The sequence below is a fragment of the Schistocerca americana genome, chromosome X (genome assembly GCF_021461395.2).
Source record: "Schistocerca americana isolate TAMUIC-IGC-003095 chromosome X, iqSchAmer2.1, whole genome shotgun sequence".
Lineage (NCBI taxonomy): Eukaryota > Metazoa > Arthropoda > Insecta > Orthoptera > Acrididae > Schistocerca > Schistocerca americana.
This window is the reverse complement of record NC_060130.1, coordinates 143,582,868-143,595,678: the sequence shown is the minus strand read 5'-3', so window position 1 is coordinate 143,595,678 and position 12,811 is coordinate 143,582,868. Positions and strand designations below refer to the sequence as shown.

At 44.4% G+C, this 12,811-nt stretch overlaps 1 protein-coding gene across 2 annotated transcripts in view; it reads right to left on the bottom strand.

The window, feature by feature from the left end:
* The window catches only part of LOC124555703 (golgin-84-like), a 102,586-nt gene that overhangs the window by 44,963 nt on the left and 44,812 nt on the right, over nt 1–12,811 (bottom strand). For both annotated transcript variants that reach the window (XM_047129707.1, XM_047129708.1), the window contains exon 6: nt 9,596–9,816. In XM_047129707.1, coding sequence (XP_046985663.1) covers nt 9,596–9,816 — 221 coding nt within the window. The remainder of the gene's footprint in view (nt 1–9,595; nt 9,817–12,811) is intronic.

The following is a 12,811-nucleotide window of genomic DNA, read 5'->3' as shown; positions in this document are numbered from 1 at the left end:
TCTGTGTTGGAGCACACTGTATTTCTCTTACCTTTGCTACACCAACTGCTGAGAGTTTTCTGCCCAGTAGAACTCTCTAGCATTTGCAATGGCTCACTGAGAGATGCTGTTTTATAAGTGCATTTAAACAAGCAGTATTTAAGTTTGTCTTCACAATTCGTGTCTGCATTGATACGTCATTCTTTTAGGCAGACTTCTCCGAAGCTACTGTAAACAATGACACAGATAAAAGAGAATTAGGGATTTACTTGCCTTTTTGGCCTCAGTGTAGAATAGCAGTATGACTTCCCAAAACATAGATACAGACTTCAGAGTCAGGGGATGGGTGGAAGGGTGGTGGATGTGACCTCACCTGCACCTATTTACGTGTACACTCCACAAATGCATAGGCATATACTTTTCCCCCACAGGATACAGCACATTAATTCTGTGCACCACTGCAACTGTAGAGCCACAGGCATTTCCAAAGGGGACACGCAAGAAGGGGCACCGAGTGAGATGGTGCAGTGATTAGCATCCTGGACTCGTATTTGGGAGGACGACTGTTCAAACCCGTGTCTACCCATCCTGATTTAGGTTTTCGTGTTTTCCCTAAATCGCTACAGGCAAATGCGGGGATGGTTCCTTTGAAAGGGCATGGTCGACTTCCTTCCCCATCCTTTCCTAATCCAATGGGACCGATGACCTCACTGTTTGGTCTCTTCCCCCAAATCAACCAACCAACCAAGATGGGGCACTTGCCCCCTCCTCGTATCTCCGAGTATAGATTTTTTTTAATTCGTTACGGAATTCTAATAAACCTAAGACTTAAGATTTCTGAGTGCAACAGAAAATTCTGTCTCTTTAGCAAACACTGAGTAACTTGAATTTTTTGGCAGCTCACGGGAAAGTATACCATTTCCACGGTGCACATGTGGATTTGGCACTGTGTTGCAATCAAAGTGGACATGAATCTTTATGAAACAGAGACTCCAATCTCCTCTCTGTCATTTCCTCGCACTGCCCTTATTGAGCTGCTGAAAAGAACCACTCCAACACTCTGGTGTGATTCCACCAACTGTTCCCGAGTAACATAAATGTGGCTACAGTGTGCACCCTTTCTGCCTATTGTAAAACTTAATTACAAAGTAGATACCATTTGTCAGTGGACAAAGAACACCTGTGATGGCTTCCAGAGTCCACTTTCAGGTTCATATGGCAGAGCTATTTTGGTAGTCTCTCTAAGATCACAGCCATGTTACACTGTATGTATATATATATCTGTAGTTCACACACGAACCGAAACTCATCAGTCAAGGAGATACTGGACTGGACTGGACCAATGAGGTTTAAGGGACCAAACTGCAACTCTTAACTGTATTCTGGGACGTTTAGACACAAGAGTTTAGAAATACACCTATACAATCATTTTCACGTAAGTAGTCTTAGTCAGGCCAATACATTACGAGGTGTCTTTACAATGAATCCATGGTTTATAAAATAAATAACAAAATTTTACCAACTGTTCTGGTGAATACCAGGGCTTTTTTTCCCTTCCAAAAACTACTGAGGTCCTAAGTGCCCCCATCATAACCCTAGAACACAAATATGTGAAAGTTAAAAGTGATTACACATTAAGCCCAATCAACAGAAGGAAAGAGAGCTAAAAACGACAACCTGCCCTTAGAGAAAGGTTCACCAAGTATGTAGTAGAGACAGTGGAGGTCCCGAACCAAAGATTAAAAGTCCTACACCATACTGCTAACAGCCCATGTGTCTTTCGTTGAAACGGCCGATAATGCAGATGGCAAACATACACTGGAATGTAAAAGGTTATAAAAAGGGGTATTAGGCCAGGAAATGGCAAACTGTCAAAGGTTGATGACAGCAAGCACAAAGTGGTGGCGGATCACTGCTTAACAAATGGTAATGGTTAAAAAGACAGTGACCAAAAGGCAACTACCATAAAATGATCTCCTTGCGACAAAAGGGGCAAGAGGAGGTCGGCCAGCTGTTGGGAGAGGTTTAATTCCCTGGAGCTTGTGCCCATCCCGAGAAGACCAGTGGTAATGTCAAAGTGACACCATCTCCCAACACACAGCAACATGATCATCCAAAGGATTGGAAAAGCTAGTAGGCCGAGGTAGGAGGACTGCACCCTTGGCAGCAATGTCAGCAGCCTCATTTCCCATCAGACCGACATGACCATGAGCCCACCTGAACATGACAGTGGCTCCCTCAATAGCAAGCAAGTGAAAGCTTCTTGGATCCATTGCACTAAGGGGTGGACTGTGTACAGCACAGAGACTCAGAAGGGCACTGAGATAATCAGAGCATATGGCATAATTAAAAAGCCTGTATCCCCAGATGTACTGGGTAACATGACAGTGAGCAATGACCTCTGCTGTAAAAATTCTAGCAGTGTTCTGGAAGTTGATACCAAAATGGTCTGTGCCGATGAGGACACACCTGACACCATAGTGAGTCTTAAAGCCATCAGTGTACACAAAGGTGCTATTGCTAAGTTGTGGGTGAGGGTCGAGAAACTTACAGTTATAGATCAAATCTGGAAGTGAATGGAGCTCAAGATGATCATGGGCTGCCACACAAAGCCAAGGCTGTGAAGGGTTCACACCCACTGGGAATGTGGCATGTAGCAGGAAGTTAAGCTGCTAGAGCAGTAGCTGAAAGCAAACTCCGGGAGGTAACAGAGACGAAGGGTGTGCTTCATACTGACGGTCAAGGGAGTAATCGAAAAAGATGGCATAGGATGGATGACCAGGCATGGCAGACAAACGGCACATGTATCTGCTGAAGAAGACATCACACTGGTATGACTGTGGTAGTTCGGCAGCTTCTGCATAGTCTCTCTCAACCGGGCAAATGTAAAAGTCAACAGTGGCCACACACATTCCATGATGGTTGATTATGTTAAGATGGCAAAAGATGGAAGGATGTGCAGAGGAGCAAATGAAACACACAAAATCTAGTTTTGAATGGACAAAGGATCTGTACAAACGGAGGAGGGTGGTCCGATCAGCTCCCCAGGGAGTACTGCTTAGGACATGTAGCACACTGAGGGACTGAGTAGAGTTTGCAACCAGGTAAGACACGTGGGAAGACCAAGAAAGTTTCCTATCGAGCATGAGCCCCATGAATTTCTTCGTTTGGCAAATGGAAAAGCAATAGGCCGAAGATGTAAAGACAGTGGAAGAAGCCATTGTGCTGGCAGAAATTCATACAAACAGTTTTGTCAGTGGAAAAGTGAAAGTTACTGCCGATGCTCCATGACAGGGTGTATACGTGGACAAGGAAAAAAATTCCCGGATTTTTCCCGGATCTCCCAGTTAAAAATACATTTTCTCCTGGATGAAAATACACTTTTTCCGTGTTAAGTGACAGTATACTTGCCCTTGGAACTGTAAAGATTATCCTTTGAATGGATATGGTTTTATACAGCAGCGTAGAATTTCCTGGCACTTTAGAAAACGAAACTCATGGGGAAAAAACATGTTTTGGAAAGATCTTTGATGTGCAGCAACATGTACACTGCATATTTTCATATTATAAAAGCATAAATTCGAATTCCACCAACACGAAAAGTCAATGGTTTAAATCAGTATACATAGCGTTGCTACAAGAAAGGCAAAGCTTTCGCATATAATATTTGTCTCTAAGATTAATATGCTACAAGAAAAGCTAAGCTTTCACATATAATGTTGATCTGTTTAGCAGATGTTACACTTTAAGATACATCACACAAATACGCCAGTAAAATTTTAAATACTGACGTAAATGTCTCCTGGCCTTGAAATTCTTCTAAATGGCTTGTCATCAAAGAGTTGATTTTTAAAAGAGAGAAAACGCTCTGCGATTTAACAAATTAATTGTACATTCTTGCACATAGTTCATCTTGCGTGAAAGGATATTAACTTTGAAACTAACCCTTTTCGAACAACAATTCGCAATATTTTCCCGCGTCCTGTTAGAAATAGATTCATTTCAGCAGTTGCCAGAGAGCGCCAGATAAGAGGCGTCACTGCGCTTGCGCAGCTACGTATGTTCGTACGTGTAAAACATTAAAAGATCTTACATTATGTCATAAAAGAAACAAGACATCAGAGGATACTCCAAGAGCGTCTGAATTTCGTGAACCATACTAAAGTGCATAGTTTGCCGTAAAGTGCACATTTGTATGTCCAGATTCCCAATGATGTAGGCCTCGACCTGATATTAAGCTTTTCGGTGTGGTTTTCGGGACGTGAATTTTTCGTTATGGCATAAAGCCATACGTGCTAGAAGATGAAAACGTGCATTTGAAATGCAGCAAAAACAGTTGAAACTAGCCAATAGTGTGGAATTAAACACTTTGTTTCAAGTAAATTGACTGCCTCAGCAAGAAAGCTTAATAAAAGCCAAATTTCTTTAGCAAACCGACAAAAATAACTTTATTGTTCTGCAAGGCGATTACTGCTCAACTGTCAGAAAGGTGGAACTAAAATTAAATCTGAAACTAATAACACATTTTAGGCTTCCGTAATTATATGAATGTATTTTAATTCACTTGATAGCTCTCAGCCACAGAAATCCGCCTTGTTTGATTTGAGGTGAGAACAGTAAACGAAGAGGAAAAGAAAAATCAGTAAATGTGAACACGAGTCATGTGGAGATACACCCCCCACCAGGGGTGCATTTCAAAATCATATGAAAAATCGATAGACCAACATGCGCTGGATGCTAGGTGCGTTGTGAAACAAGGTTTTTTTTCCTCAAGAATATGAATTTGCCCCTCCCCCCGAAATTGCCGCCCGGTTCAGATACCCCGGTTTGCCACCAACCCCCAATAGATCCAGGCCTGATGCGCACGGATGAATATGGCAGCTTGGGCGCGCCAGTTAAATTTTTTCGGGTACCATGTGGCTGGTTGCTGCTTACACAGCCAACAGCCACATTTCTGTAGCCAGCAGAGGGAGAAGGAACTACTCATATGTGACAACTGCGCGTGCGCATGAGGCTGCTCGTAACTGATCAAATGAGTCTAATGTAAACAGTCGTGATCTCATGCTCATCGGAGGCAATTTGTTGTTATGAAGTATTGCATAGTCTTCCGAAAGCCTTTGACACATTTTGCTGTTGGCAGACGCTTGTACGAGCACTGTGTTATTTTATATGGTGCATTTCCATTGCAATGTAAGTTTTATTTTCGTTTTTTCTCTTGTTCATGTTTTTATTCTGCAGTAGCGGGATACAGTAATATCCTTTGTTGCAGTATCTGTTCTTACGAGTCAAAATTACAAAAATTTAACTGAAAACTAAAACAACAAAAAATTCTCGAGTTTTTCCCAGTTTTCTCCCGGATAAAAAAATTCCCGGGTTTTTCCCGGATCTCCTGGTTGTTCCGTGTAGTATACACCCTGCATAAGTAAACACATCGAAGACGGCGCTCAAGGAGACAAGTCTGTGGAGAACTGCAATAGCTCACAGAGTCATTTATGGAGCCAGAGGTGCCTGGTGGGAGACAGTCCACAATATGGTTAATGGCTATAGCAAAGAGGACGACACTCAGGATGGAGCCTTGAACCACCCTGTTCCCCTGGATAAAGCGGGTTCAACAAGGCCAACCCATATGTACCTTGAAAACCCTGTCTTTTGAAAATTCCTGAAGGAAATGGGGCAGGCGGCCTCAGAAGCCCCACATGTACAGGGTGCGGAGGACACCAGTCCTCCAGCAGGTGTCGTAGGCTTTCTCCAAATCAAAAAACATGGCCCACAGTCTGGTACTTGCACAGAAAACCGTTCATGACATGGGTTGACAAAGTGATGAGATGGTCAAGTGCAGAACCGCTTGCTCAAAATCCACATTGTGAGAGTGGAGCCACAATACCTGCTGGCCATGAATCGTACATTCCATCACCTTGCAAACACACCCGGTGAGAGAAATGAGGTGGTAGCTAGAAGAAAGGTGTTTGTCCTTACTGGGCTTATGTACGGGTATGGCAGCAGCTTCATGCCGGGATCTGGGACATGTGACATCTGTCCAAATACAACTGTTTATATGAAGGAGAAAATGCTTGCCCCCAAGAGGAAGTTGCTCCAACATCCAAATGAACATCGTCCCACCCTAGGGCGGAAGATCGGCATGAAGTCAGAGCATGGTCTAGCTGCCTCATAGTAAGGGTGGTATATAGCATTCATGATTCTGAGAGGAGAAGAATATCACCTGAGCCTCCTCCACTCATTTCTGAAGGAAGAATGTGGGGTGATAGTGGGTGGAGCTCAACATCTTTGTAAAATAACAGCCCAAGATGATGGAGATAGCAACAGGGCCCACAATGACATCACCTGTTATGGTCAGACTGGAAATTGGGATATGAACCTTGGTCCCTAAGAGCCGACTGAGGTTTCCCCACATGACGGAAAAGAGAATGAAACTATTAAAAGAACTAGTAAATGAAATCCAGTTAGCTTTTCTGCTATCCCAAAGAATGTGACAACACTGTGCACATAACTGTTTATAACAAATACAGTTCACCATTGTAGAATGATGGTTAAAAATGTGGAGGCACGTCCCCGCATGCATATCGCATCGTGGCATGCCTCAGTCCACCAGGGTACCAGTACACAGTGCGGTAAAGATGAACTGCGAGGTATGCCACGTTCTGTGGTGGTAAGGATAATGTTCATAAGATACTCTACCTTGTCATCACAACTGGGGAAATGTCGTTTGTCGAAGGGTGTCAAGGAGGAGCAAAGCCTCCAGTAGGCCTTAGAAACATGCCAATTGGGTTGATACTCAGATGGGGTAGGAGTCAGCAAACGGATAGTACATGGAAAATGGTCGCTCAAGTACTTGTCAGAGAGAACGAACCACTCAAGATGATGGGCAAGCTAGGGAGTGTAGAATTAGATGTCCAAACGGGAACAGGTGTGCGTGGAGTCTGAAAGGAACATGGGTGCTCAAGTGTTACGACAGATGAGGTTATGTTTTTTGAGGTCAGCCACGAGGGAACCTCTCAAACAGGTTTTTGAAGAGCTCCAGAGGGGATGGTGGGTGTCAACAGGCAGCAAAACAGTCTGAGGGAGCTGACCAATAAACTGGAGTAAGTCTGTCCAGCTGACAGCGAGTGATGGAGGGAAATAGACATTACAAAGCGAAAAGGTGAAACGAGGGAGGAAAATGTGAACAGCAACAGCTTGCAGCCAGCCAGGGGTTCAAGGAGATGGTTTGCCTAGGACCATCATCCCAGATGAGCAAATGACTTCCACATGAGATGGAATACCATCCTTGGGGGAGGGGGGCGTGGGTGAGGGGGGGGGTGAGGGGGGAAGGGGGGAGGGGGGGGAGGGGGGGGGGAGGGGTTGAAGCAAACCAGAAGGAAATGCAAGAGGTCAAAGCAGCTGCAGGTATGCAATTTTGTTTCTTGGCGGCAGAAAACAAGCAGATGCTGCAATTCCGAGAGCAGCCATAATTCTCCCTTGTTGGATCTAATGCTTCAAACGTTCTATTGGAGACAAGTCTTAACACCAGCCTTAGAAGACTCACTGCTACGGGGTGCAGGGGCTGGAGGATCCTGTTCCAAGTGATCTACAGAGGCATCAGCATCCTCTCTGGATCATCCATGGCAGAAAAACAGTAGGTGGTGCACACCAGCGAAATGGAGGTCGGCTGGGTGAGGTATCACGCACCGACACCATTGAAGAGAATCTCTGAGTTGGGAAAGGGGAAGACCGTTTACCTTTGTTTGATTTCCTAGAGCCTTTACAGATGGCAGACAAAGACTCAGATATTTGTTGGCTGGAGGGATGTAGAAAGTCTTCACGGGGGTATTCTTTTTGTTCTTTCTGGCCTGCTAGTTGTGTAGCAGGTGATTTCAATGCCAGGAGTGAAGATATGGTGGCTTGTTGCACAGCTGTAGGAGAAGGTGCTGCAGATGCTACGGTGATATTTGGCTGTTCCACAACTGCAGTATTGAATTCGACGTTGCAAGTCCGCATGGCAGTGTCCTTCATGGAGCGAGGCATAGCAAGAACAGTACTGTTAAGTGCCAGATGGTAAAATGCAGGGCTTTCGACTAACCAACAACTTGCAAGCAATAGGGTGGGGAACTTTTTCTTTCACCCAGACCTCATGGATGGCTTGCTCATCGAGACAAGTGGGACATTCACAGGACACGGTGGCATGGTTGCCATTACAACTCATACAGCAGGAAGGAGGAGGTGGGCAATTGTTCTTGTGAGCATCTCTACCACAAGAAACACATTTGGCCATGTTTTGACATGACACATGTGTCTGGTTATAATGTTGACACTGGTAGCAACACATCGAGTTTGGGATGTACAGTCAGATGACGATGACTTCATAGCCTGTCTTAATCTTTGATGGAAGCACTACTCAATCAAATGCGAGAAAAAGAGAGTGTCTAGGCACTAAGTTTGTACCAACCTTTTCCATTACCCGATGGACTGCAGTGATGCTCTGATCAGGGAGATATGTTTTAATTTCTCCCTTGGCCAGACCATCAAGCACCTGAGTATAAACAACACCACGAGAAGAATTCAGCATACGATGGATCTCAACATGAACAGGATAGCCATGGAGGAGTGAGGCTATGAGCAGTTGTTGGGCTTGAAAATCACAATTGGTCTCCAGAAGCAAAGTCCCATTACATAGGCAAGAGCAGGATTTCATAGAGCCTGAAACTGCATCAACACCTTTCTGAATAATAAGTGGATTAACTGTAGCAAAGGACTGACATCCTCCGGTACATGATACCACGAAGAATTGGGATGAAGCTAGGAGTTTTTTTGAATCTTTAGCCTCATTCCATTTGTGTTTAGTAGATATAGATTGATATGGGGATCAGCTCATTGTGGAAAAATCACCCATGTTTGTCAGTCTCCAATGGTGCACTCCTTCCAACTGGGGGCGGGGGGCTAGAAGGGAGGGCTGACCTCAGGTCACAGCCCCTAAACTTCTGACAGAGGTGCCAATCGACAATTGGGAAGGTAGCAGCTCACACAATCACCCCTCCTTGAGCCTGGCCTGTACCAGAGGGTACATGCAAACCCTACCTGTCAACCCGGGGCTGGGAATTACAAGTTACCCAGTCACCTGTTAAGCATCAAACGCATGAGCTGGCCTTCAGGAGCGCGCAGAGAGGATAAAGCAACAAAGAGAGAGCTCAAATGCTGAAGTGGAGGAGATAGAGAATGAAGAAAGAAAGAAAAAGATGAGGAGCTGTTCCGATGCTGGGCTATCGAAACTTCAGACCACATTACCAAAACTGTCCAAGACATGTTCCCCAAGGGAGGGGAAAAAGAATGGCAAGAGTATAGACATGCAGCATGGAAATGGGAGAGACGCTGCAAAGGCCGGGGTCCGGTGGTAATCAAGCACAAATTCACCAAAGTGTGGTGAGCCCCCTGGGGGGAATGCCAGTGGTGCGTACTATTAGTACGGGACGGTCACAGGCTAGAATTTCCTTCAACTTAAAAGCAGGTGGATTTTCTCCTCCTCTAGTTGTTTTTTTAAAAATGTGCTCACAAAACTGAGCTATTCTGTAAATAATAAAAATGTTGCTATGAACACAAGTAAGATAAATGCTGTTTTACTAACTTTCTCCACGTAGCTGAGCAAGGGCGCGTTCCTTGTCTTGAAGAATGCGCTGCGCTCGTAATTTATACTGGTCAAAGTCTTGTCGGGCTACAACAGCATCCCTGCGTGCAATCTCTTCCAATTGCAAGGCCTCCTGCCGTTCAGTTTCACTCTTCTTAACTGCTACAGATAAGACTTCCAGTTTGCGGCTAAAGTGCTCCAACAACTGATGCAGCAATCCTCTGAAATTCAACATGAGAAATTAGTGGCACTATTTTTGTTTAACAGCCCCATAGTTTGCTAAGTTTTATCACACAATAGAACAAATATTCATCTGGATTTTAAAAAGACATTAATTCCCCAGCACTTACAGCCATTTCAGTTCGTTCATGGAGAAAACAAAACCTACAATACATTCAAGCAAGGTTAAATGATTTTACAAGTATTCTAAATTTTTGCATTACAAAAACAGCAAAGAGTCATACGGCACTACAAACTGTCAAACAGTAGTTCATAAACCATCTGTAACTTTCAGGCCTTACACTTAGACACAAGCTTGGTTTGCACATACATAGTTTCCACATTCTATGAGTAAAAATAATCACATGGGAGCTGACCTGGGCAGCAAGCTGAATGCAGAAGACTCAGGAGTCCACAACACTTATTGTATTTTGACTACCCTCAGAACCGGTGCATTTCTGCGGTTCAATACGATCTCAAGGAGACACACCTTTTAGATGATTTGCTTGGATTCAAAAAGCTTAATACTATTTAGCACAACATATTGGCAGAGATATGTTTCCTTCGATTGTGGCAATATGTCCACTTTTAGCAAAGAAAGTTCACACTATTTTCAAGGTCCATTCAGCAAGCTGCAAACACATGACAGTCACATTTTGTCAGCAGTTGCGATGTTGAATATAACATATCGAGCATCTTTCACTAGAATTATCATAACTAAATCTCTATTCCTATTTTAAGACTGTGTGTTATCCACTCATTGCAAATACTCCCCTCTACCTGTTATACCCTGTAAGCTTTTAAAATCATGATACACAAATGATCTCATTTCTAATGGTAACCACAAATACATACAGAAAATCGGGAGCCCCAATGCCTATTTTGGGGGGTTTTGAAACAACAGCGGTAAACCAAGCACCAAGGAAAATGTAGTGACCTCGGCTCGCAGGCCACTTCACACTTATCCATTAGCACTGATGTCAATGACCAACACTGGTAAAACAGCGCTTTGAAACAATCATGAGACCACTACCTGCCGTAGCATGAGCACTGGAGTGTGTGCGGTTGTTGGACACACAACATGTGAAATAACCAGAGGGATGATAATAGTTTACACTTCAGTTATTTATCTTGTTGTTCAACAGATCAATAAAAGCACTTTTTTTCAGTGAAGTGTACCATTTATTAAGTACCTACAAAGTAGTGACAAAAGAAAGTATCATGGAACAGCTACAGCGACAGTTACACAGCATTAGCAAAAACTGATGTTATGGCAGCTACAGCTACTGCCTGATACGTAGTGACAGCACATGGAAGAGATGCCCATGCTGCAACAACTACACCAACAGTGGTTATGAACCCTAGTCAGAAGCAAAGAAACCACCTACGGGGCATCTAAAGGATTTGCTGCAGTCATGCAGCCAGGTGGTGTCACTTGCCAGCCACCTGCCACTGGCCACCACCACCTCTGCCTCTTCCCTGGCCATTACACTGCCTGCAGCACAGTCGAACGGCATGGCATTTAAGGCAACAGCCCTCTGGATGGATTGTCTGTTACTGTGATTCATGCACATGGACACCCATTTCATCACCACCGAGATAATGCATGACTCCACCAAATACGCACACGAGATGGGGCTACTGGACAGCAACTGTGCCAGTGAGGTTAGTGACATTATCACAAATGCACCTGCCTCCGTAAAGCATGACTTACTAAAGAGGCAAGCTCATTCATCGCTTTCCCTCTCCAACATGCAATGCGTAGGAAAATTGTCGCACAGGGAGGAAATTGGCAACATGGAGCTGTAACAGTTCATACAGCATCTCCGCACCTTGGCCCCACAGGAGGTCCGAGACTCACTCCTATGGTCCACGTGACTGTCTCAATTGCCTGAGATGCACCACACCCTGTTCTTGATAATGCAAAGATTGTGCACAGAGTAATGAAGGCTGCTACTCTGCATTTGTTTACTACAACACCTGCCAGAGACAGGTTGGATGACATCACCTCAGGTCTTGACAAGTTGACAAATTGCAGGTAGCAGCCCTAAGCACATACAACCAACCAGATTGCATGTCATCACAAAGACAATGCAGTGTGGTCTCTTCAAGCTCATCAGGCCAGAAAGAGTGTTTTTATCACTGTGATTTTGGCAAGAGAGCATGTAGGTGCAGATAACCCATCCCTGGGTGGTAAACATGAACAGTAGCCTCCAATACCCAAAGGCCAAGTCAGTCAGCATCCATCATGATGCTGGTGGTAATGGTTGATTTGGAGAGTAAAGGGACCAAACAACAGGGTCATCAGTCCCTGGTGGTAATGGACAGGACTACTGAGATGCAGTTGTTGGTGGATACTGGCTTATTCAAGTGGCAATTTATCACAGAAGATGCAAGCTGCACTATCATCAGGCTCGATTTCCTTTACTACTCTGACCTCAACCTTGATGTGAGGAATGCTTCCATTATGGACTGGGTCAAATAAGTTACGGTAGCATGCCAGCCCACACAGTACAGTGAACCACTGGTATAGTTCCTCACCGTGACATCAGTGCTGGTGTGTCTGCTAAACCAGTTCCTGTCGATTATACAACCCCCTGGAGTGCTGTCATGGCCCATCCACTCAGCAGTGCATCACATCAAGACCTGATCTTCCTGTTTTCTCATGGCCAGACGGTTGCCATCCAACAAACTTCGCATCGCAAGAGAAGAATTTGATTAAATGATCCAAGCGTGCCAGGCACAACAATCAAAAATCAACTGTGCTTTTCCCGTTCATCTGGTACAAAGGAGGCTGCCAACCCTTTGGTGACAATAGAGGCATAACATTCTGACAATTTCTGACCAGTACCCTGTACACCACATGGGAGATGATTTTGTATACCAACTGCTGCAGCACACCATTTTCTTAAAATTTGGATCTGTAAAAGCCTACAACCAAACACCTGTGACAACAGAGGACTTCCGAAAAACTGCAGTAAGTATGCCCTGTGGACT